Source organism: Cervus canadensis, chromosome 12, assembly GCF_019320065.1.
Source record: "Cervus canadensis isolate Bull #8, Minnesota chromosome 12, ASM1932006v1, whole genome shotgun sequence".
In the NCBI taxonomy this organism is placed as follows: Eukaryota; Metazoa; Chordata; class Mammalia; order Artiodactyla; family Cervidae; genus Cervus; species Cervus canadensis.
The window spans coordinates 66,207,956-66,235,399 of record NC_057397.1 but is presented as its reverse complement, the minus strand read 5'-3'; the positions used below and the strand labels follow the sequence as shown (position 1 = coordinate 66,235,399).

The 27,444-nt window shown below is 35.2% G+C and overlaps 2 protein-coding genes across 6 annotated transcripts in view; both read right to left on the bottom strand.

Annotated features, from left to right (window-relative positions):
• RAD54B (RAD54 homolog B) overlaps positions 1 to 27,444 on the bottom strand; it is a 118,515-nt gene that overhangs the window by 70,350 nt on the left and 20,721 nt on the right. For 4 of the 5 annotated variants that reach the window (XM_043483530.1, XM_043483531.1, XM_043483532.1 and 1 more), the window contains exon 3: positions 25,440 to 25,608. In XM_043483530.1, coding sequence (XP_043339465.1) covers positions 25,440 to 25,608 — 169 coding nt within the window. Of the gene's footprint in view, positions 1 to 10,228; positions 10,360 to 25,439; positions 25,609 to 27,444 lie in introns of those variants that run through there. The other variant, XM_043483534.1, reaches the window with a different exon arrangement.
• LOC122451047 (fibrinogen silencer binding protein) lies at positions 138 to 12,613 on the bottom strand. The gene is made up of 2 exons (XM_043483535.1): positions 10,229 to 12,613; positions 138 to 6,409 (listed from the first exon to the last, which is right to left on the bottom strand). Exons 1-2 carry the CDS (start codon positions 10,600 to 10,602, stop codon positions 5,884 to 5,886), a joined length of 900 nt encoding a protein of 299 aa, XP_043339470.1. The 5' UTR covers positions 10,603 to 12,613; the 3' UTR covers positions 138 to 5,883.

The window sequence follows — 27,444 nt, the reverse complement described above, 5'->3', positions numbered from 1 at the left end:
ATGCATAAAATAAACCTAGAAGATACTTCTCTGCATTAAAGATCATTTTCAGAATGATACTTTGAGAATGGCAGGAACTATACATTTCATATTTCTCAATTCTTCATGCCAAAGCATATATGCAATAAGTGCTAAAACAGAAAGAAAAAAAAAATCAACAAACTACAATATTCCCAGATACCTAAACTATCTACCCAGCATTTTTAATTCATTGAAATATACAAAAATTTATTCATCAATTTCAATTCTGACATTCCAATCAATAAACATGCAAAGCTTTATTTTAAAAAATAATCCATACACCGTTGATGGGAGTGTAAAATGGTACAATCACTTTGAGAAAAGGTTTGGCAGTTTCTTAAAAAGTTAAACATATATCTTCCTTAAGCCAGCATTAAGTTCATGACATACTTATACGAGAAAATACAGAACAACCAAAATCTGGAAAAAAAGTCCAGAAGTCCATCAAAAGATAATGGATGGGGACTTTCCTGGTGGTCCAGTAGCTAAGACTCCATGCTCCCAATGCAGGGGGCCTGGGTTCGATCCCTGGTCAAGGAACTAAGATCCCATATGCCTCAACTAAGAGATGGTACAGTCAAATAAATTCATTAAATAAATAAAAAGTTTTTTTTTAAAGATAGAGGATAAACAAACTGTGGTGTATTTATAAAATGGAATACTACTCAGCAACAAAAAAAGCAATGAACTACTGATGAGAGGATGGATGAATATTAAAAACAGTAAGATGGATGAAAGAAAACAGACACAAAGAGTCCATACTGTTTGACCTCAATTATATTAAGTTCTAGAACAAGCAAAATTCATCTATGTTTTTTTAAAAATTAGAACAACGGTTGCCTGAGGTGCCAGGGGATCAGTTAGGAAGGGTCAGGAGAGCACATTCTAGGGTGATAATTTTTTACACTTGATCTTGGCGAAGAAGTGATAGGGTGATAACCTTTTTAAATCTTGAAGTGGGTTTAAGCTACACAGGTGTAGTAATTTGTCAAAACTCATCAAATGGTGTAATTAAGATTTCACATTTTGCAAATTTTACTTAAAAAAATCATACACACACAAATAAATATTGAACTCCAGTTCATAACACTCATGCTGAAGTAATTATGGGTAAAGTATTTTAATTCTACAACTTGTTTTAAAATAAGTTTTCCTTAAAAGAAAAAAAAAAAGAATTTATGGATGGATATAGATGGATTACTATGTGATAAGTGTAAGTCTAATGATATATACACGTTAGTTAAATGTGGGCTAACTTAGGTGATATTTTTATTTATTTATTTATTAACTTGCTTTCCACTATTTACAAAGGAACTGAAAACTAAAGATAAATAATATAAATTCACATCACAGCTGCTATTTTTAGTGAAAACAACTTATAGAAGATATATAAAAAATATGGATCCAATTTCTCAAAATCATATGCAAAGATGTGGCATGACTATTAATGTTTAATTAGGTTGCATGTTTTAAGAATTTGCTCTTTTCTATTTGTTAAGTATTACAACCATATTTCATCTAATTACTTTTACTATTTACAATCAAAAGTCACCACCAAATGTTCAATTGATTTTGAGAATGTGTGAGTCTTAACAATTGAAAAAAATAAATATATTATGAAATTTAGACATGGTACATTTGACATCTATACTGGCACAAGGGCTTCCCTTATAGCTCAGTTGGTAAAGAATGTACCAACAATTTAGGAGACCCAGGTTCAATCCCTGGGTTGGAAAGATCCCCTGGAGAAGGAAATGGCAACCCACTCCAGTGTTCTTGCCTGGAGAATCCTGTGGACTGTAGCCTGCCAGGCTCCTCTCTCCATGGGATCACAGGAGTTGGACATGACTTAGCAACTAAACCACCACCAACCATTGGCACAATCACCAAAAGAAATGTCATTATTTCAATTATGTCTCATCAAAAGCTTTTACCCGTGTAGTACTGAATTATTTGACTTATGGCACACAAAAAGAGTACACAAGTCAATATAACGTATTACCATGTATTTAAAAGAACATGTATTAACAAACCATTTAACCACTATCAACTATAGTATATTTTAATTACAATTTACCACACTCAGTTAAAACTTGACATTATTCTAAAAGAAGGCACATGAAAAAATTCATATTTTAAACATTTTCATGTAAGTAATGATGCAACAAGGTAGAATGAATCTTTCAAAATTAAATTACAGCAAGTTGATGTCTCATTACACAAAACAGAAATATATTTGCGTATTTTAAGAAATCTGGCATTTGTTAGAAATGAAAGAACTTCATAAACTTTTTTAGGGTGCTATTATAAATCATACCTAGTTTTATAAAGTCATAAGTTGTTAAAAAAAAAAAAAAACAACATACCCATTTAAGTTCAAATGAGTAAGAAAAGACAAGATGACAAGAATAATGGATGCACTATCTAAATCACTAATATATTGGATGAAATAGTCTTATTTAGTATATTTTTCAAATTTAATGTATTTATACAGAACCAAGTCTACATTTAAAAAATAAAATCACTCTTTCCTATGTTTTCCCAGCATTACACTTCATAAGTAAAGCTCATGGCCCCAAACAGTTCTCTGTAGTATATAAGATGTCAGGGGGCTTCAGATCTATTCCATTTGCACTAATAAAATTTGCCCTTACATATGCCCCTTAGTGAAACTTGTCCTCAGCAAAAACTGTTAATGTAAGTTGGTAAGTAGTCAAAAACTCAAAAAATTCTCAGTATAGAAAGGAAAAGAAAAAAGCTTTAGCTCAGAATTTCCCTAAGATACTCTGCAAGGTAATAATAAAAAGCCTCCAAAACCAGTTCAGCAGTTAAACAAGTCTTTTTCGCACGGAATTTCTCAAAAAACTATCCTATGCTAACTATTGCTGGGGTGAGGAGGTGGAGCAATAAAAATGGAGCAGAATCACACTCACTTTAATTTTTGCAGATTAAAATTAAACAACAGTGACTCAGAAAAACTGCTGCAATGAACTCCGATGCAATGAGTGGAATGCTGGTGTTTAAAAATATGTAAAACTAAGGTTTTCTATTCAGCCCTAAACGCTAACATATTTGTCACATGATATCAGCAATGAAACAACAATCTTGAACACCGCTGGTGAAAAATCTTACTGAAGCAAACTATGTTTTCTTGGCAGCAAAAAAAACATTCAAGGACAATTTTGTATAGTCTACATTTTTACCTTCCACACTTATTTTAGAATCTAATCACCAAAAAAAATGTATATTGCACTTTTTTTGAACATGTTACTTTGCTAATAAAGACATTTCATAGAATGACTATTCCACAGAACAATTTGGAAAACTCTGGTTTGGCTGTCAAAGTTAGCATTCAAATTGAACATTCATTAACAATTCTGAGTAGTACCATGCTAAGATTATAATATGAATTACATTTTGTATGGTAACTTGCTTTCAATAATTTCAAAAAGTTAAAGCTTACTACTGTAAAGACTTATGAGAATTATACTATAAAAACATTACCTCAAATAAGAGTTATAAAAGTCTTTAGACTGAAAGAAAAGTCAGAGAGAAGATTAAAGAAGATGAAATTATCAAAAGGATATATCACATTATACATTCAAGAATATTTTTATAATATTTAATTCTAATAGCAGATATAAAATGCCAATGAAATTAAGCAGTCAACAGGCTCAAACAGTACTGTAAGAGTCTATTTTATTTACTTTCTTTCTATTCCTGTAGCCATAACCTAAATTTTGGATTTCATCTCACTACAATGCCCACTCTGAAATGCTATCATGACCTTAAGACAGAGCTCAAGGCATATGCCCCTAATCAAAAGCCTTCCAAGGTTTCCCATTATACCTTCACATTTGATTCCTTACAACAGCTTTTAATGTAATCCATAATCTAGCACCAGTTTCCAACTTCCAAAATGATATCCCTCAGTTTACCTTCACCCACTCTTCAACAAAAATTTTTTAAATTCTAATGATTTATGCACCATGCTAGGTTTCCAAATACTCTATTTCAGTGGTTCTTTGACTGGCTTTATAGTTTGCATCAGAAATCTCTAGAGAGCTTATTAAAACAAACTGCTGGACTCTCCCCTTTGAGTCGCTGATCCAGAAGGAATGGATTTACATTTCTCTCAAGTTCTTAAGTGATACTGATGCTGCTGGCCAAGATGCACTCTTGGTGAACCACTGGTCTATACCAAAGGCCATGAGCCCGAAGCCCAACAGCTGGACGAGGCCCACTCACATGTTTTATGTTTTTATTCAACATTTTTAATTATTTGTAAATGTTTTAAAAATAAAATTTTCTCATAAAAATGCAGATTTCTTGCTTATTTCTGCATGTAATAATTCCGCTAGAGCTAAAGAGTAGCTACCCCAATTAGTCAAGGTACATGTCCTCGTCCAGACTATCACAGCCCTAACTGGCTCTGTGTTCACTTAAAATCACTTAAAAATCACCTGGCTTAGCACTGTATTTGGGCTTATACAGTCTGACCCACTTTTTCTCTTCATCTATGCCTTTCTTCATGCTGCTCACTCTGACATAAACAGCCTTTTCCCCCAAAACTGTTGAAATCCAACCTACCCCATTCTAAAGCTTGGCTTAAAATAGCCTTCCTCAACAAACCCTTGGCAAAAATAGAAATCCTTAAGTAGTACACATATTAAAGATTTAACAAAATGTGTATGTGTGCTTTAAGAATCAAGGTTTTATTTCCACAAACACTAAAACAGTAATATTTACAGAAACATAAGACTATAGATATCATAAGTTATACACATATAATGTTTTGCTATTTTTATTGTAAGTAAAATTTTAATTTTGTTCATTAAAGTTTACTGTGATTTTACCGTGAAAGAAATCTTTTTCAGACTAAGACATTCAAAATGAATCAACATATTAAATCTCATAGTCAACATGCTAGATTAGCCAAAAAGTTAGTTCAGTTTTAAGTAAAAATAAAAGACACATTTACTGAACAACATATTCACTAACCAAACAAACTTTTTTGGCCACCTCAATATATAACAGCTCCAACAGTACATCTTATTTTGCAGGACAAAAAAAAAGGAGGATGGGAGTAATTGACACAATCCCCCTGATTTCACAATCCCCCGATTTTTAAAGACAATTTTAATGAAATAAATGTTTCTAATTTTTTACCATGTAGGATACTTTAGCAGATTTTTACTTCTAAAGGAACAGTAGGGGGGAAAAATTACAGAGAAACAAAAACTGAGTGCTGGTCCTTGCTATGCCATGAAGAGCTTTGTTAAACCAAGTAAATCACTGACTTTTCCCTCGCCCTCAGTTTTATTACCTTTAAATTGAGGTGGGAAAAGTGCTCTCCAAATACTTTCTATTTTAGTCCCTAAAATTCTAGTCCCTAACACTTTAGTCCCTAAAATTCTAGAACTTATTCCTTCAAAGAATGAAAGCATAAAAATCAGTGTCATATAGACAAGCTTCTATTAAACTAGTATTGCTTCTAAATTACACTAACTTATTAATAAACAACTTGAACTACATACAGCTTTCAAAGTGTTAATTTAAAATGTTGAAGATTCAGAACTTTGAAAGAATATTTATGTATATACATATGCATTTATATATGTTAATAATCAAAATAAAACATCTTTTTTAAGGCCCAGGAAGACAAAAAATTTATAAGCATGCCATCAGTGTTTTACTATATCTCAAAGGAAAATTAAATAATCAGAAAATCATGTCAAAAAAGCCTTTTTCATAATAGAGATTAACAATATGTTTTAAGAATATGTACTCTGCTTCAGGATATTCCCAAATGAAACTAATCAGGCCAAAATAAATAATCAAATTGCAAGACTGAAAAAAATCTCAGAGACTATTACATTCAGGTAGACCATGCCGTAGTCGAATTGCTTTCAGCTTCTCAACTTCAATTTTTGCTCTTAGCAGCTCTTCCTCTAGCTGCTGCCTTCTTTTCAATCCATCCCTCTTCTCCTGAACATATAATCCAAAACTTTTTTGATTTTCTAAAATTATCTGATGCTCCTCTTTCAGCATTTGTAGAATCTGAGGATCATACCCTAATTGTGACCTAAAATTTTCTCCACTCTCATGCCGAAAAAAATCATCTCTCCTTGGGATAGAAGATGGAGACGATGTCATTCTCATATCAACAGAGGAAAGTGATGGTGACAAAGATCTTTCCATTACACGCACTAATTCCTGTTCTTCTCTTTGCTCTAAAGTATCACTCTGTTGAGAATTTAAAACCAGTGGAGGAGGGGGCTTAATGTCTTCTTCTTGCTTCACCTCCACTGTAATAGCAACTGGATGGCGGTCCAACATTACCTGTAGTGAACTGGTACCAGCCTGTGCTTCCTCATCCAAGTTTGCACTACAGCACACAAAAAACCATCACAAAATGTAAATCAAATGAAGACAAGAGCATTTTAAAACATGATTTCATATCTAATATACATTAAATTATCAAGCTAAAAAGCAAATTAGGAAACAAAAAATATTTGTTAATCCTTGGAATAATAAAGTGACTAAGGCTGGGATTTTAATTATATTATATATATATATATTTAATTATTTTATATATATATATATATATGTATATATATGGCTCTCCCTTATCCTTAACTTTAAAATTGGGCTCTTAAAAGAACAGTAAATTACAAATACTAAACAAGGCTATGGAGGTAAATAAAAAAGAAGTGGCATTTTTAACACCCTCAAAGAGATATCAACTGTCCCTGTAAGCCTGAGGTTCTTAAATGCTGTAAAGAGTCATTTAATTCATTCTGGGCCTCACTATCCCCACATGGTAGTCCTAGACCTCCTATTTCTGCTCTCTTGAACTGATCAATCTAAAAATCACTGAGGTCCATGACTTTGGCAGGAGGACAGTGGAAGGCCAGTGGACAGCACAAGGCAGTCTCTGAGAGGTACTGATTTCTGTATTTGTCACACACAAAAAATCAAGATTGTGTATGACTTGGGGTATGCTCCACTAGCAGGCAGTTCTCCTAACTTTCCAATTTCAAATACAGTGGTGTTCCCCCCGTACCTATCCAGAACCACATGACTCAGGTGCTCTTTAAGTCTTTTAACCAGTGGCCAGGTAAAGTGTACAAGAGCAAGGGTTTACATCTACCCCTGAATCATCAGTACCCAGCATCATACTGTACTTGGAATCTAGTAAGTACTCATCATATGTTGAAAGACTGAATAAATGAAATGGTGTTTTTAATGCAATTTTTAATGACCTCTATATATTGATAGTTTATAAATTTACATGAAATTTCCATAAAATATGCATTCCTATTAGAGGCAACTATAGTTTCAGCGTAATTTAAATTTTGATATACCAATATTTGTTATGACAAAACACAGTGTTCCTTAAAACTGTTGGTTTTTAAATAATTTCATGTATAACATTAAGTTGTGAATTAAGAATACATGTTTCCTAGGTTTTTTTTAAAAATATGTCTTTATCTAACTTAAAAGTTATAGAGGTGAAAGAGATTATTGGAACATTAATGGAAATGCTACACTTAACATTATTGAGACAACATTTCATAAATCATAAATAAGTAATACAGGTAAGAATGCATTCCACATGGGTGATTAAACTGCTGGAACAAGTTCAAGTAGAACATAAGGAAAAGAATTTAAACTCTGTATGTCACTAATAGCATTAAATTGCCAGAAATATCAGATATTGTCTAAGAGGTACAAATGAAATAAGATATTTAATATGTTATGAAAAATCTATTTGTATAATAGATTATACAAATTATAATGTTGCCTTTGTGATTTTATGATATTTGAAAGCAAAAAAAGGAATACAAATGTAATTCAAATTAGTAAGGCTTGCTTTTACTAACATCTCTAAATCCTAGAGTGAGAAAAAGTTAAAACAACAGCTACAAATGAAATTTTAAAAACCCACATAATTACTTTTCCAAATTAGTATGTATAATAGACTATAAGACTGACAATTAAACATAGACAATATACTCCCATGTAAATTAAAAATATGCCTTATATCTGGAATATTCCATGCTATTTTAGTTTAAAACATCAGAATAAGGCATAACAAAGTCTAAAAATGACTTAGAGAAAGTCACAAAAAATGATCAAACAGGAAAGGACTTTTAAAATTTATGAATATGAATTCTGAGGATCAAATTGGTTATAAAACACAAAATATAACCTGATGTTAAAGAGAGGCAAAAATAAAGACATAAATCAATATAAGTTGCAGAAACAGCCTTATGAAATAGTTGCATATCTTTAAACATGTTAAATAAAATATGTAGTAACATTTTCCTTATTAAGTATAGAGAGTTTGATGAGATTAAGAGGTATATTTATATAGAAGCATAATTAAAATACTGTAATTATAAGCTTCCAAGATAATTAAGAGTCAAGATGATGTCAAATAAGTATATTAAATACATAAACAAATGAAAATACTAGCATAGAGAGTGGCAGAGCTGACCTGCTAACATGAGTGTTTTAAGCGGCATATTTCTGATACTCCTACCTTTAAACTGAAAAACTGTTTCCACAGTAGGCATAGAAATGTGTAAATCCAGTAGGTATAGAAATATGTAAATCAATTAACTCAATTTATCAGAGAAATGTTGGTGTCCCAAAAGACTGATTGTGTAGGTATATATATTGTATGTATGTGTACATATATACATAAACAGATACTTGTATCTTATATATTACTTCTCTTTACATTACTGTATTTTTAAAATACACAACTTAATAAAACTACATTTAGTTTTAGTTTTCAAATTATAAAAGCCTACAGCCAAAAGGTAGTTTAATACCTATAATGCAAAGCCAATGTTCTTTATGGCTCAAAGAGGTAAAAAAAATTGAATGAGTATAAAGCAGTCTCACTGTGAAGGGGGTTTTTCTTGACATTCACCATACTGGGATTTAATCATTTGTCATCACAGTGAACAGTTTAAGCAGTAACCCCATGAATTAATGTAGTGTGTATCCATGTCTTGGATTCCCACTGGCGCTATCTTTCACTATGATATCAACTAGAAATAAGAAGTATATTGTTAAGAAGTTGGCTCAAAAATACTATCCCAGTAAATTATCAAAATAACAAATATGTTTGACTAAAAAGGTTTTTCCCATTTCTTCCCTAACTTCAAAGGAATTTCACAGGTAATTAATCATTTTGCTTATATAAAGACTCTTTCACCAACAAGAAAGTACTTTGTAAAGTTAAGTTTGAGAGGTTCCTCAACTAGCAAGGAGTTTACGGTTTGCTTAAATTATTCCAAATGATTCAGAAAAAGCATGAAGCTGCCATTTGTATCTTCTGCTGGGGGTTAAAAATCTGAATTAGCAGTAAGATAATAGTTTTTTAAGATTTCCAGGCAAGTGGTTACGTAGAGCACAAAATTCAACCAAAAACCTGTTTCTAATCCAGTTGCTCTTATTGACATATTAAAATTCATATTTCGATACCCGTGCAAAACACTATGGGAGAGCTTAAAGTGAACAGACCATTAACATATAAAAGCAACAAAAACTTTTACTACATAATCTGTATCCCTAATTAGGCATTTTTAACACCTTTTCCTGTGTTTCCTTGTTTCTTTGAATATAAATTAGAAAAATAATTTAAACTGTCTTAACATATACATATACAGTGGTGCTACTAACAAGTTTACTTAATTGTTCATTTTAGGTTTTTAGCTCAATTAATATTTAGTAAGTGTAGACAGTGAAAATTCATAATAAAGCGAGGGTACCATTTCTCCTGAAACTGCTAACTTTATACAAAATTGAAAATCCAATGAAATGTAATCTTAAGTGAAATATGAAAAAGGTATCTCTCAGAAGCTAATTAAACAAATTAATATTAAAGCTTAAAAAGTTTATGAGGTAATGTCACAAATTACATCCCATTTATTCCTCCCTAACCTTTACTTTTTAGAAACTACAGAAGGAGGGAAGGGGGAAGGGAAGACAATCAACAGTGGCTTAAATCAAATGCAGCAGAAAAATTCCTTATAGCCTCACTTTTCTTGCTTAAGAATGCAAAACAAAGACACTATTCACTGCTCCCGTAGTGGGGATGTTTACTATGCATATCTCTATCACAACTAAGCCAGAGCCCAATAGATAGGAGGCGCCATAATTTTCCACAACAAAATAAAATAAAGCTTACCTTTGTATGTGGTTTCTGTCTCTTACCAGGCAAAAACTGGAAATCTGGGGAATCATCTCCATAACTTTCTTGGTTGGCTCAGAAATATTGCTTTTAAAATCTGACTGGGTCTCTTTTTGCTGCAATAGCTCCTGTTTGGCATATTCTTTGAGCCTTTTGTAAAGAGTGCGTAGGCCCTGCGCTGTTCGAGGAGGGCGGTCTACTCCAATTGCATTATAGTTAACTGCTATGATATCCCAACATCTATTCTTTTCCACTATCACTGAATGTTTGTTAGTGTGTTCTTCCAGAATTTTAACATATGGCTTCACAAGCTTTAACAAATCAAGCTTTTCAGATAAGGTAAAATTGGAAGATCTAGCTTTTCCTACCATTGTTCTTTTCAAATTAAGTAGGCAGTTTCTGAAACCACCATGCAGCTTTCAGCTCTGCTCAGCTCTTTTCACAAACAGAAAAAGATCAGGCTTAACTAGGCTAGCCTCATTTAGGCCCACGCCTACAGGGGAGGGTTTATTAAAATTCCTCCAGCTTAAGCTGACGCAGGTTCAGGAAATCTGCTTAAGCCAAGCCTGACCTACATAAAGCTTCTCACTGAAGACAGGAAGGCACACGCAAAACACACTTGCTTATAAAGAGAACAGCTCGAGATAGGATTTAATACACAAAGGTCTAGAGATAAGCATGGAACACAGCTAAAAACTGGCTAATTTAGTGAGAATATCAAATTTCGACATGTTTGCCTAGCTGATAGACTGAAACTGCATTGCAGTATCACTTTAATAAAAACAAAAGAGGAACTGTTTTGTGCTATTTGTTTACAAATCCAGTAGGCAGAAAAATGAAGAAACTAAAGATATGAGTGGTGAGTGCAGTGATTCCTAACAGAGCCCTTATCACGGTTTCTGAGCTGCTGCTCTCTCTTACAAAGTCTGCCTAATGCTGGTCCTGCTGTCAATCAGGAATTGCATATCCTCTAGCTAGTTAGGTTACACCCAGCTCAGACTCCACAGTAAAGCTAAGCTTCTCCTTCATTTTACAGTCTACAGTAGCCACCGTGTATTTTTTCCCCCAGTTACTTATGAAAAAATATTTGAACACTAAATCTAAAAAGCAGATAAAAATTATTTTTAAAGCAATGGATTATTCCAGCTGTAACGTACATTGAATATGCTAGCCTGCTTTACCAAGTGTAGAAAACCCCATTCACAGAGAGAACTGCATAACAACGCCTTGAGAGTGCACACGACAAAACTACATTGGCTCTTAGTAGGAGGATTTCTGTTTAGCTACAGTCACACAATTTGGACTGTGAAAGGCAACAGTCAGTCTAGTCATTTGCAAGGCCATCCATTTGTGTGTTTAGGATGTATTTCCTAATCTCTGTCTGAAAACATGATAAATAACAAAGTAAACAAAACAAGCCTATTTTCTCCTGATATACATGTTTTTCCAGACAGGATAATGAATTAGAACATACTTCAACACAGTTACATTCAATCAAACAATTAATGAACACCTACCTATAATAATGTTCCCAAGCACTGAGAAAGACCCAAGGAAAACAAAGGTAAATACTGAACTGTCAGGGAAGCCCAAATCTAGCAATCTAGATATGAATTCTATCCAAAGAATTGCAGCTCTACAGAAATGCCATAAATTTTCAATTACTTTATTTTTCATTCTTTCAATGGAAGAGAATTAAATTTGTTAAGTTCTCACTCTGAGCCAGACAATGTGCTAGAAGCTTTAAATATGTCATTTGTCAGGAAAAAAAGTGAAAGATTGCCGAGTGCACTATAGGATGCTAGGTGTTTTCTGGCATACTCTAGAGGGTAACCCGATTCTGTAGTGGTCTCTAGCCTTTCACTGTTTTTGAGCAGTTTTATTGCTGAGTAAGACTGCAGAAAATAGTCATGTAAATGATTCTGGTCCATAGAGAAGCAAACTGAAAACTGACCTGCTCCAACCACCTGATCAGTTACTTGAAGGAAAGCAAGAACACAGGATATATACTGTCTTTAAACACAAGTATTGTGTTAAGAAATGAAGTGCTAATGGAAACATGAAAACCCATTCAATCTCACTATCAAGGAAATGTATACCAAAAGTGATTTTCATTCATAAGACTGGCAAAATTCTTCATGACTGAAACGTCAGGAGTGGATGACGGTGCAGGACAGAGAGTACTATTCAGGAAACGCTCACGGGAGTGTAACACGGCTTTTGTGATGGCAATCTCAGAGTATCTACTCAGAGTTTACATGTGCAAAACTTTCAAAACTGCAGTAATTTTACTTCTCAGAATCTACCTGGAAGAATACTCAAACACACAAGGCCTTCTTATAGATGCACAGTACTGGGAGCAATCTAAGAACAATCAGTTGGGAACAAGTCACTAAAGTATAACCATACTATGGTCTAAGAACAATCAGTTGGGAACAAGTCACTAAAGTATAACCATACTATGGTCAGCCCCGGAAAGCACTACAATGCAAGAGGCAGATTCCTGTGTGTTGACACAAAACAAGCTCCAAAATAAATGGTAAGTAAAAAAAAGCAAGTAAAACAAAAATATATACAATATAATTCCATTATGCTATCAAAAACACCCAAACCTAAATATTTCTGTGGGTACAGAAAACACATATTTAGGTACAGAATGCAGGTCAATACACAGGTGATGACACTCCAAAAAGGTCTAGAACTCCACTGTCTAATTACAGGAGCCGTGAGCACAGCCAGCTATTGAGCAATTTTTTTTTTGGCCCTGCAGCACATGGGCTAGGTTCCCCAACTAAGGATCAAACCCACAACTGCTGCAGTGGAAGCACAGTCTTAACCACTGGACCACCAGGGGAGTCCACCTGTTGAGCATTTTAAATGTGGTTAATGGGATGAAGAGATTGAATTTTTTTTTATTTTATTGAATTTTAGTTCTGCCTTGCTGTGCTCAGTAGCTCAGTCGTGTCCCACTCTTTGGGACTCCAGGGACCACAGCCCGCCAGGCTCCTCTGCTCACAGGGATTCTCCAGCCAAGAATACTGGAGTGGGTTGCCATGCCCTGCTCCAGAGGATCTTCCCAACTCAGGGATCGAACTGAGGTCTCCCGCATTACAGGGAGATTCTTCACCATCTGAGTCACCAGGAAAGCCCAAGAATACTGGAGTGGGTAGCCTATTTCTTCTCCAGGGGATCTTCCTGACCCAGGAATCCAACCAGCACCTCCTGCATTGCAGGCAGATTCTTTACCAGCTGAACTATAAGAGAAGCCCTGGTTTTTAACTGATAAAAACACAATTTTTTAACTGAAGCAACATATTATTCCATTAAACACAATTTCATTGTTTGGATAGGATTACATTTTTACTTAACCCTTTTGTCACAAATGATTCTATTGTTTCTAGTATTACTGACAAGAACTCCCTCCTTGACCAAACTTTAATCAGGCTCCTCTAAGCCTTCTCAACTAGCAAAACTCCTACTAAACCAGTTTATAGACAATCCCCCTACCCTTGAAACCTGACCAAATTGTTGACACTCCCACCCTTAATACCTAACCAAGTTTTTCTCAGTAATTTTTTACCTGACTGCCTCACCCTGCCCACTGGCTCAAACCCCTCAGTAGTAGCAGCTGAGTTCAGCCTCTCCCCCGTCAGAACAGTCTCGAGTAAAGTCTTCTTGCCTGTTTAACTTGTCAGTACAATTTTTCTCAACACTACACATAATCACATCACCAGTGTAGTCAATCTTAAATTGGAGATTCTGCTTGAATGAATTTTTTCTATGCACTGATACAACATTTAATTTATTTGTTTGAATATTTTATGCAAACAGCACAAATTACAGTGACACCCTGGGTAAACTGTAATTGATTATTAATCTGAATTGCTTATTCTGTCTTAATTATAATTATTTTTCTAGCTGAAAAATAATGAGCAAAATTTTTAATGTAAAAATGTGTCATACTGATGCAGAATCAAATGCAGGTGCAGAAGATAGTACTCTTATTGAAATAATACAAAAAAAAAGACAGACGGAACTAAAGCATATTGCATATTTCACATTGAATACCAAATGTAATTTACTAAGCAGAACAACAGGAATAAGTTGTCCAATGCATTTTATTTTTTTTTCCCAATGCATTTTAAAAGCTTCAAGAAAGTAAACTAAACAATACTGAGAGACACTGTCAACATAAACATAATAAACCTGACAAGCAGTTTCCTCTCAACAAACAAGACTGAGGAAGTTTTAGTCACCTCAAGTCAAAATTAAATATCCAGAAATATTTTTAAATAATATGTAACAAGGTCTGACCTTGTAACTTTGGTCAGCTGTAAAATGGTTTCTTGCACTCACAAAAAAAGAAAACCATTTTTAGACAAACAGATGGTAAAAATATATATTATTTCAGTTGTGGAAATTTTATCAGAAATTATGGGGAAAAGATTTTAAAAGCTATTTTAAAAATGAAAGATCGTCAATTAAGCAACCAACAATTGCCTATAGAATATGAGACCTAACATATCGAACATCAATTGATTCAATATTTGTAAAATTGCTAAGTTTCCTTCTGCTCAACTTTCTAGAGCAGAATCTATGAGTGTCATGAATATGTTGCTACACATCTGGAGGACTTCCCTCATGGTCCAGGGGTTAAGAATCCTCCTGCCAATGTAGGGTACAGGGGTTTGATCCCTGGTCTGGGAAGATTCCACATGCCTGGGAGCAACTATGCCCATACACCACTACTAAGCCCGCACTCTGGAGCCCAGGCCCTGCAACAGAAGCCATCCCGAGAAACCCAAGCAGTGCAACTGGGAAAAGCCCAAGTGCAACAACAAAGACCCAGTGAAGCAAAAAGTAATAAAATAGTAAAAAAAAATAATTTAAAAAAAACACTTGGAATACATATGAAATATAAATTCTTGGAACTGGTTAAAAAAGAGCACAATTTATTTAATGATTTTTCTGGTTTTTTGCCAGTGCTCATTGGTTGGGTCATGAAGAGTTTTATAAATTACTGTACTATCTATAAATTTATAATTTTTATTGCCTGTGATTATGGGAGATAATAACTCCAATAACCCAATCAACCCAAAATTTTTAGCTGAACCCAAGATTTTTTAAAGAAACAAAACGAGCACTTGCTAAACATTCAAAAATCAAGGACAAAAACAAAAGGGCAATGTAATTTATGTTTCTCATCAACATCATGCTCTATATGAGTGAGTCAAACCTGAAATTCCGAAGAAAAGAAAGGCATATTTGTGACCTGGTGAGATAGGTAAAATAATCTATGTTTAAAATAAAAATTTCCATAAAAATACAAATCAGTAACTGACATTATATATCCCTCTGACATAAACTGACAGAAAATTTTAACTATAATTAAGAGTTTTATTTAAATTACATGAAAAAACTACAAGAAAAATTTGAAAAATACTTTGTTGATTTTGAAATTTAGAGCTGCTTTTATTTATTTATTTATTTTTTAGAGCTGCTTTTAAATTTATACAATGCTCTTATGAATTCAGTGTTAACAATATGGAAATTGACACAAGAATTAGTAAATGTGCTTAACTTGGACAGACATGTTTTTGAAAGTTACATGGTTTTATTTCCAAGTCAAATCAATTCTTCTGAAAAAGATGAGATAGTTTTGTTGATGCAGATGTGAACATAAACAGAATTTTTTAAAAACTGAACTCAGCTAGTGAACTTTTACATTATGTTTAGAACTTATTTATTTCATAAATATGAAGTCTAATCAAGAATGCAAAATAAAAGTTCAGCATCTAAATTGAGATCTGCTGTAAATGTAAAATACAGAGCAGCTGTCAAAGACTCAGTATAATAGTTAATAACTTTTACATTAATTACACCTTGAAGTTACATACATATTGAGTTGATTAAAATGTATTATCATCATTAGCTTCACCTGTTTCTTTATACTGTCTTTAACATGGCTATTAGAAAATTTTTAAATCTTTATATATGATTTATATTCTAGTTCTATTGGGCAGCTTTGGTCAAGAAGGACACACACCAAACTAATGACAGCAACTATTACTGGGAGGAGACCAAAAGTGAGGGGAATAGCTTAGAACCTTTCATTTAGCTGTATTAAATGGCAGAGACATTTCAGAAGGCAAGTAGCAAACCATATTAAAATGTAATTTAAACGCATTATAATCGGACAACTGAGAAATATTTGTACAAGTTCATAAGACCACATGCACAAGGATGTTCACTGTAGTATTGTTTTTAATACAATCCTAAATAAATCATGGTATATTTACACTATGTAAACCCTGCAGCAACGAAAAGGATTCTAAAATTTAGAAAACAAAAATCTCCAAAGCACAACAGTGAGAACTGCAAAGTGAGTACTTTCAGCACAGAATATCTTTATCCAAACCCCTGCCCTAAGAGATGTGACCATGCCTAGGATGACCTCTAGCAGCCTAAAGGCCCTGTCCCTGGGACAATCTAGCCTCCCCGTAAGTTCCGTTCTGCAAAAGCTCAGAGCTATCAAAAGAATTTACTGTTTGTTCTTCTGGCCAACACCCGACCATAGGCCCTTGACCTCCCTTTGGTAGCACATTTACTAAAAAGGCTGACAATTGTGAATCCTTCCTCTATCCCTCTGATATGCTTTGAATCTCCCACAACTCAGAAGTGTCCTTCTCAAGGACCTGAAAGTCATTCCTTTAAAATGTAATTAACAGAAAGAATAGAGCCAAGGCCTTCCAGTCTTGGTGAGAAGGCAGGATCCTAACTTTGATAACTGCCAGCTAGCAGACACAGCTGCCTAATCTCATTTACACCACCTGCCTTTTGCCATTTTTCACTTCCCTGACTCTACTTGAGCACTCTGCCTCCCTCATTCTCCCGTCAAAAGCCCAGTCACCTCTGCACAAATCAGAAAGGAGCTCAGTTCTTGACCCCACTATCAGGAGTTATTGAATAAAATCTGTTTTAATTGTTTTTAACTAATGTCTGACTTTGTTCACCTTTGACACTAGTGAATGAAAAAATCAAGTTGTATGTAGATATATGTATACTGTATGACATCATTTATTTGAAACACACCACTCACATCAATAATTCCAATTTCTTACAGGTAAAACTTAGAAGAGCCTAGCTGACGCTGGTGGTAAAGAACCCACCTGCCAATGCAGATGTAAGAGATGAGGGCTCAGTCCCTGGGTAGGGAAGATCCCCTGGAGGAGGGCATGGCAACCCACTCCAGTATTCCTGCCTGGAGAATTCCATGGACAGAGGAGCCTGGCGGGCTACAGTCCATGGGGTCACAAAGAGTCAGACATGACTAAAGCAACTTAGCATGCACGCACAGCTTTACTTACAGTATTTTAGATAGTTGTATGGGGAGAACGTACTTAGATACATTACTCTCAATGAATGCATGATATATTTTGAACAGAATGTACTGACGTCTACAACTTTAAAATTCATTTTTTAAAAGTAAGACAGACTGATGGATGAACAGATATGCAATAAAGCAAATACAATAAAATTTTAATTGTGGAACCTAGGTGGTTGGTGTATGGGTAGTCAATGTAAAACTATCAACGTTTCTTTATGTTTCAAAATTATACGTTCAAAAAATTATCCTTAAAAATAAATACAGCTGCTAATATATTTTAACTCTTTAGCTATTACAAATGTGGGAAATATGGACAAAGCTAAATTTCCAAAGTAGACTTTAGATAATTAGATCTATTAAATTTAATAAATAAGGAATAACTCATCCCACCAGGAATAATCCCTACTGCACTTTCAGACTGTGCCATCTAGTCTCCGAGGGGCACAGAATGTTACCCCCAACCTCTGTGGTGTGATGTTTCACCCAGCATCAGATGTGGCGGGAGGAGTCAGTCCCTCCCAGAGTGGGGGTTGTAGTGATTTTTTTTTCCATGAGCTACTTGTTAAATAAAAAGAGTACATGACTACTGAGATAATTCCCATATTTTAGGAGATTTGTTTTTTCTTTAAAAAGGTATGGACTTTATACCTTATTAATCTTTGTCTTAGCCCACATTCTCTGGCAAACAGGGCCTGAAACGATGACTGGAATGCTGAGGCTTTCCTTGGGTACTGCATACACAGCACATCAAGAGTGAAAAAAGGTAAACTGAGGCAAGGAACCATGTAAAGTCCTGGCTTGGGGACTTCCCTGGAGGTCGAGTGGTTAAAACTCCACACTTCCATTGCAAGGGGCATGGGTTCGATCCCTGGTCAGGGAACTAAGATCCTGCATGCCACGTAGACAATAAATAAATAAATAAACACTATTTTTTATAGTGCTGGCTACCACTTTATAGCAAGCTATAAAAAGACAGAGTAGGTCACTTGGCAAATGCATCCACGTGGTACTCAGCTTGGAACACCTCCCGACACACTATAAAAAGAAACAGAGTAGTCCACGGAGGAAAAAGAGGAATTTACCTGGCAGGTTCCCTCCTGTCTCCCATTCCTCAAAGACCAAGCTCACACCACTAGGAATAACCCCCACCGCAATGGCAGACTGTGTCATCCAGCCTCCACAGGGGCACGGAGTGCTAGCCCCGGGCTCCGTGGCACAGTGCTTCATCCAGGGTCGGAAGCGGCAGAGGAGTCAGTCCCTATCCGAGAAGGCATATTTCACACCACAGGACGTGAGGAAGACAAGACTTTTAAAAAAATCTTCCACACAGGGTTAAAAGCCAGGGTGAATCCAAGCCCTGAGAATCATTCTCAGTTATAGCATTTACATCTCACACTTCACCCCTGTGCTTTGGGGATGACACCCTGAAATGCTAAGCACTCACGACAATCTAAACTGGGATTTCCCTGGATGTTCAGTGGTTAGCTTTCACTGCCTCCAGCCCAGGGTTCAATCCCTGGTCAGGGAACTAAGACGCCATAAGCCAGGTGGCACGATCAAAAACAAAAAAAGACAATCTGAGGTTATTGATATTTCTCCTGGCAATCTTGATTCCAGCTTGTGCTTCCTCCAGCCCAAGCATTTCTCATGATGTGCTCTGCACAGAAGTTAAATAAGCAGGGTGACAATACACAGCCTCGACGTACTCCTTTTCCTATTTGGAACCGGTCTGTTGTTCCATGTAATTATGTAAGTAATCAAACTTACTGTCACTAATAATAGGATAAATTGATATCATATGATATCATATCCCTTCTAATGATACAGTAAGAATTATTTCTGTGACATTTCTGCCAAAAATGTATAGCCTGAATCTACTCATGAGAAAACACCAAACAAATGCAAATTGAGGAACACTATACAAATGACTGGCCTATAATTTTAAGAATATTAAAATGCTGCACAGAAGACAAGCAAAGACTAAGAAACTGTTCGAGATTAAAGGAGACTAAAGAGACAATTATATACAGCAATCTTGAACTAGCAGAAAAAATGTTCACATATTCATTTTTTTAAAGTTCCTAGAGATTATCATGCTAAGTGAAGTAAGCCAGACAAACAAATACTATATGGTATCACTTACATGTGGAATCAAAAAAAAAAAGACACAAATGAACTTACATACAAAACAGAAACAAATTCACAGATGTAGAAAAGAAACTATGGTTACCAAAGAGGAAGGAAGGTGATCAATTATGAGGTTGGGATTAATATATACACTAATACTATATATAAAATAGATAACTAATAAGGACCTACTGTCTAGCACAGGGTATATTCTATATAATAACCTATAATGGAAAAGAATCTGAAAAACAATGTGTGTGTATATATACACACACACATATATATATAAAAAACCAAATCACCCTGCTATATAGCAGAAATTAACACAACACTGTAAATCAACTATATTTCCATTTTTTTTAATTTTAATTTATTTTTGCCATAAAGGGTATCACTGGGGCAAGTGAAGAAAGTTGAGTGAGATCTGTGGATCAGATGATAGTATTATATCAAAGTTAATTTCCTAATTATGATGATTGTACTTTTGTACTTTATAGAAGCTTATCCTTATATTCAGTATAGTTTAGGAAATATTACATAATGCAGAATTTAGAGTAATGAAGCACTATGTCAGCACCTTATTCTCATCTGGTTTGGAAAAATTACACACACATACACACACACAAATGTGGTAAAGTGTGTGGAAATTCTTTGTACTATTCTTTGAATTTTTTTGTAAATTTGAAATAATCTCAAAATACAACATTAAGAAGTTTAACTTAAAAAGCTCAACAAAATATATTTAATGATTAGATTGCCAAATATCAAAAATTGCAAGTATATACTTACATATAGATTTAGCATCACAGTAAATGACATACATTGTTTATACACTGCTGGTGAGAATACAAACTTGTATCAGCCTCTGCAGAGGGCAATTGCTCAACATTATCCGTCAAAATGATAAATGTACATACCTTGAGACCCTACTCCAAGATGTCCTAAGCATATATTCTCACATATGATTATAATACACAGATATTCATTGTAGCTTTGTTTGTAATAAGATACAAAACAATCTAAATATCCATTAATACAGAACTGGTTAAGTACAACTGGCAAATTCACACAATGGAATATTATGTTTTAAAAAGAATGAGGTAGCAGAGTTCCCTGGTGACCAAGTGGTTAAGATCCTGGACCCTCACTGCTCTGGCTAAGGTTCAACCCTTGGTCACGGAACAATGAGATCCCACAAGTCAAGCAGAGCAGCCCAAAAAAAAAAAAAAAAAGATGAGGTAGTTCTAAATGTACTTGAAAAAGATTTCAAAGATAAGCATTTATAAATTAATTATAAACCAATAAAATTCAAAAATCATTAACTTGATAGTGATATTTTACTGAAATTAAACTGCTAATCACAATATAAACATTGTACCAAAAGATACGGCGCGAGTTCTTTCATGTCCAGCAATATTCTTCTGCAATACAGCATGTGCACATGTGTGTGCGCTCAGCTCAGTCGTGTCAGACTCTGCAAATCCGACTCTGTTCTCTGACTGTCCTTAATCCAAACAGACAAGACCTTCATCTAGTGGGATACCCCACTTTGCCCGCCTCTGTTCTCATCTGTGGACATGAAATCCTGTTAACAGTGCTCAGGTTTATGGTGGCCACCCAAAAGATCCAACATGTGCATACACACTTTTACTCATATCATGTAAAAGAAAACACAAACTTCTAAGTTTCTCTGAGAATTTATAAACCCCTGAAAACAGGTCCAAACATCTCTAAGGACCTAAAACCCATTTGGAAAACACTTATCCCCCCAACAGAGACAGATTTTATCATTTCCTTTTTATATCCTTTATCTTCCCCTCTTCAATACCGCTTTCCTCTCAAACTATGACACACTACCTTTAAAAAAAAAACAACCAAAAAACTCTCTGGTTCCCTGCTGTCCCTCAAGATACCACTCCTTCCCTTCAAAATCGTATTTCTGTATTGATTTACATACATCATTTATTTCATACACTGCCTCCATTTGCCTGTTTCCACTCATCACATATCCATTACAATACGGCTTTTGTTCCAAACACTTTCTGAAACTATACTCTCAAGTATTACCAAAACCTGCAAACTGTAATGTTCCAGCAGCTACTTCTTGACTTCTCTAAAGCACTTGAGAGCCAAAGGGCTTAGCCAAGACTCAACTACAAGTTTTACAAAATCCCTTCATTTAGTCATAAAATGTTTTAATTTATCCTGTTTGACTTACAACTCAAAAAGGACACAGTTACTGCCTTTTTATGCCACAGCTTAGTGAAGGAAAATCAGGCAAAAATTAACAGATAAAATATAATGAGTATAGTTGAACAGCCTGAGGGAGAATTAATGGTCTCATCTCATACTTCATCACAATGAAAAGGAATCAGAAAGAATCAAAGATTTCTTTGTTTTTCTAAAGACTGTAAGTGTAGCCATGAGTATCAGGAGGTCTAGGGCTCTCTTTATTAATTTCCAAGGACTGCTGCAGCAAAGTATTAATACCGCAAATGCCTAAAACAACAGAATTTATTGTCTTAGGTTTGGAGACCAGAAGTTCAAAATCAAGGTGTCAGCAGGGCCTGAGGTAACAGACAGATGGGCCCCCGGTTAGCCATTTACAACTAGCCTCCTGTTTGCATTTCCTGGGACAGGAGATGGTGGGCTCCAGCTGAGGCGTTTACAATCAGCTTCCTGTTTGCAGTGTTTGTCTCTTGTAAACACCTTAAGGTAACAGTCATGGCAAGGACAAAGAGGTGCAAAATTCTGTTTGAATAAAGGATTAAGATCTCTGCTCCCCCCTCTTTTGGGACTAGGGATACACAGAAAGGCTCCCTATGGGTCTAAAGACAGGGGATGACACCAGGCTCTAAAGAGCCTTGTTCCTCCCAGAAGCCTTCACTTCGAGATCCATCTTGGCTGAGAGGTGCAAGCCACCCCAGGGGAAGGTCCCAGGGTGGGGAAGGTCCCAGGGTTGGTCAGGTGTGGAAAAAGCAGCCAGATAATGGGCCTGAAGGAAGACAAAGACCCAGAAGAACTGACGGACGTAAGTGACTTAACCGCTTCTTTACCGCGCCCCTCACTAGGGGAAGGCCCACGGCCTGTCTCTCCAGGCGTGCACCTCTGCCTTCCTCAGTCTCCACTAAACAAACTGCTTCTCTCTGTGCTCTCCCGCTTGTTGTTGCGCTACGTCTCTAATAACAAACTCTGTACCTGCATTCACACTTTTTTGCCTCCATGATAAATCCATTTTTCACTAGGGGCAAAGATCCAGGGAAAAACAGCTTCTAGCCTCTAGCCTTTGCTGTTTTGGTGGGTAGGATTCCTGGTCTTCATCCAGGCTACCCAGGTTCAATTCCTGCGCAGGTAATTAAGATCTTGCTTCACGCCACCGCTCACCGCTGCCTCGCTGAGATCAGGCCATGTTTTCTCAGAAGGATCGAGGGGAGAATCCTTCTGTGCCTCTTTCTGGAGGCTAGTGATTGCCACCAATCCTTGGTGTTGCTAGGCTTGCAGCTTACTCTGATCTCCGCTCCACTGTCAGAAAGTCTTTTCCTCTCTGTATTTCTCTGTCTCTCTTCATAATCAGCCACTGGATTCAGGGTCCACCCTAATCCCGTATGACCTCAACAGACTTGAAGAGACTTGAAGTGTCCAGTAAAGTTCAACAGAATGAAAATATACTTATTAGGGCTCTTTCAGTTAGTAAAGAAACCAAATATAAACTAGCTTAAGTAAAAATGGTTTTCCTGATGAACTAGATATTATTGTTAACTGTTCAGTGTAATGTGGTTATATAGGAGACAGCATTTATTTTAAGACATACATGCTGAAGTATTTAGAGGTAAAGTGGCATGAAAGCTGCAACATATTTTCAAATAGTTCAAAAAAAAATTGCATACAAGGGGGGTGGGGAATACAGACAAATGAGGCAAAATATTAGAAACTATCGAATTTTTGATGATAATTGGATTATTCTTTCAACCTCTCTGTATGTAGGAAATTTTTCCAAATAAAAAGCTAGTAAGAAATGAGGGTGTATTTTCACTAGGACATGCAGGCTTGGAACTGACTCCAAGGAGAATTAGACCTAGAATTAAAAGAATGTCAAAAGATGAATATATAGGTCTTTCACCTCCATACTTTTTTATACACAACATTCCTCTCCAGCAATCACCAAAGGAAGCATGATGTTTCTCACAATATTTTTTTCCCCAGCTAACCTCTCTCTCTAAATGAGAGGCAGGAGAGTATCAGGAGATTGGCACAGGTTCCCCAGTTCAGTCAATGTACCAAATCAGAGAAGGGATTAAGGGATTAAAGGTTGAGTAAATTAACTCCCTCTTCAATTTATCTTAACTCTTAATTCCCTTCTCATATTTAGTAAGGAAGAGAATGAGAAACTATAGTAGAACACAAAAGCAGCCCCAAATCAGTAACATTAAATGTATTATATTCTAGAGTCTAATATTCTCTGGTGAAGAGATTAGCCACCATGATATAAAAGAAACAGGTATAGATGGATCATTAACCGCCACAGGCTTGACAGCAGAGAAAAAAAAATCTGAGAAAAAAGGATATTCACCTAACAAAGATGGAAGGAAGAAAAGAGAAAAGGAGGGAGGTAAGGACACAACTGAGCGACTGAAATGAACTGAACTGAACTGAAGGAGGAGAGTAATAAAAAAAGAGAGTAAAGGAGTGAAACAGGGCAGAGGCTAAACTGCTATGCCCATGACTGTGCCCAGAGCTGTCTCTAGGGATCTCACTAAATTGGTACCAGCTCCAAAAGTCCTTCTCAACTTCATTCTGAAACTTGTTACAAATCTGAAGTTATGAGGAGCACATAAATGGTACTAAGGATCCTGGCTAGTTGGGAAAACACAGAAGACCCTCTGCCCCAACAAGAAATGAACCCATTCACATGTAAAATTTATTAAATATCACAACTCTCAAAAAGTTCCTTCAAAAGGGTTTAGTTTAAGGCACACTGTTAATTTGCATTGGTATCTTAGGGAGACAAGCTGCATTCTGTAGTCAAGTAAATGAGGCTCTCTCCCACAAACTCTATTCAACCAAAAAATGAATAAAATGTAATTTAGAAAAATGTAGTCTTAATGGTGTGCCTTTCAAAAGGCCAAATAAACACCCATGAACACTCCAGATAATTTTTTTAACTACCTGAAAAATATTAATCTCTTACAATGCAACAAGAACCATAATCATTATTTTAGTTCAACTCAGCAGTAGGGGAATTTGTTAAATGCTTGGTTTTACTGCAATTATATACTTTCAAATCTAACTGATCTGAAGTTATTCCAATGTACTATAATGAATTAACAATTTTTAATTAACATTTAAAGTTTACCTCTCCGGTTTTAATGCTAATGCATTTTAAGACTTTTTTTTTAATTAAATCTTAAAAACAAAAATCAAACCTTTAAACACAATTCATTTTGGTACTTGAGGTAAAGACCATTATTTGACCAGTAAGTTTACGATGAATAACCTTAGACATATGCCTATTACAAAATACAGGATTTGGATGACATGGTTACTAATTCAATCATTAAAGATAAATCATACCAATGATCTAGCGGTGCTATTAATGTATCAACTATTTCCAAATATAATATATTCATTATTGTAAATAATTAATTTAAATAATATTGTAATAAGACTGGTCAAGTATAACCTGTACAGTCTTACCTGTATGATGTAGATCTAATGTTGCCTTTGTAGATGCTTCCAAACAATATTTTTCCCTGTGATTATCCCCATGATTAATTCCTTTAGCACATTCTTCAGTAGGCAAATTAAAATTGCATATTCTGGGATCATTTTGTGGCTGGAGAAAATTATTCTTATTTGCAGCAATCTAAAAAAACAAAGTATGTATTTTATGCTGATATTAAACCTAATTTCCCATATTTTTCATAATAGAGTCCCAATTTAAAATACTGAATATGAGCTACTAGTTTCTCATATCTAAATAGGGAATAGTTTTTTAAAATAAACTAAAATTATAATTTTTTTTAAACTAGTTTTATTATGTTATAAAAGCTGAAAGCTGGTAAAGAATCTGCCTGCAATGCGGGAGACCTGGGTTCAACTCCTGGGTCAGGAAGATCCCACGGAGAAGGGAAAGGCTACCCACTCCAGTTTTCTGGCCTGGAGAATTCCATGGACTACATAGTCCATGGGGTTGCAAAGAGTCGGACGCAACTGAGCGACTTTCACTGTCCGTTTCAAAAGCTGAAAGATACCACAGAACGAAAATCACGCTTACAATTATAGTGTATTTTAAGCAACAGATCAAATTAGGTTTTAAACAAGTCACAATGTGCCATTCTCATTCAACTGCTTATTTTTCTTGCTAAATTTCTCAGTATTAAAAGCAACACTTAAATATTGTTAATTTCTTATGTGGCTGATGATATTGCCACATATTGTTTTAACAGTACCTTATATTTTAAAGTCAAATACTAAAATATTTACAAATGAGAAGATATTCCTGGAAGCTGTATCAAAATAATGAGTTGAGAAAAAAGGGGGAGGGAGCTAGAGAGGTAAAAATGAAGCAAGAGGGGTCATAAACAGACAACTGCAGAGGCTGGGTGATGTGTACATGGGGGGGGTTCTTCATATACTCTTCTCTCTATTTTTATATATGTATCAATATTCTGTTGCTGCTGTAACAAATTACAACAAACTTAGTGGCTTAAAACAACACAAATGTATTGTCTTATAATTTTCTAAGTTTGAACTCTGACTTGGCTCTTACCAGGCTGAAATCAAGGTTACCTGCATTTCTTTCAGGAGGTTCTAAGACAGAACACATTTCCTTGGCTTTCCAAACTTCTAAAAGCTACCAACATTGCTCCACTTCATAGTCAGTGCCTCTGCATCTCTCTGCCCCTGCTTCCTTAATCACATCTCTTTCTCTAACTCTCATCTGTCTCCCTCTTCTACTTTTAAGGACCTTTGTGATTACATTGGGTCCACCTTGATAAGCCAGAATGACCACCCTCACTCCCATCTCAAGGTCCTTAAACATTAATCACTTAGTCAAGAGTCCCTTTTGCCATGTGAGGTAATATATTCACGGGTTTCCAGGGACTAGGATATGGACGTTTTTGGAAGGTCATTTTTCTGTCTACAATAGTATGTTTGAAGTGTTTTTTAAATAATAGCTTACAATAACAGACACAGCTGTCTTATCTCTATAAATATTCATTTTAACAAATTTCAGAGACATTCAAAAACCTATCTGATAATATTTTAAAGTAAGTCATGGAAATAAATTAATAAGAGTCACAAATTTTATTTTTTGCAACATTTTATTTTGATATAATTTTAAACTTATAGAAACATTCCAGGAATAATACAAGGAAGTCCCATGTACTCTTTACCCAAATTCACCATCTGTTTACATTCTGCTCCATTTACTCTCCCTCTCTCTCTCCTGTGCAAGTGTGTGTATCACGTGTGTGTGTGGTGTGTGTACATCTGAAAGTAAGCTGGAGACACCGTGATCCTTTACCTCTAAAAACGACAAAGTGTGTTTGCAAAGAGCAAAGACACTCTTGTATAATCACAGTAACCATCAAAATCAAAAATTTAACCATGGTAGTAAAACATTATTATCTAATCCACAGCCCACATTCAAATGGGGTCACTTACCCAACAATGTCTTTTGACAGTTTTTTCCCCT

Excerpts from the sequence above, each read along its gene's own strand:
- LOC122451047 (XM_043483535.1), bottom strand. The coding sequence starts at position 10,602 with ATGGTAGGAAAAGCTAGATCTTCCAATTTTACCTTATCTGAAAAGCTT. Across the intron at positions 6,410-10,228 it reads GACAGAAACCACATACAAAG|TGCAAACTTGGATGAGGAAG; the intron begins GTAAGCTTTATT and ends TGTGTGCTGTAG.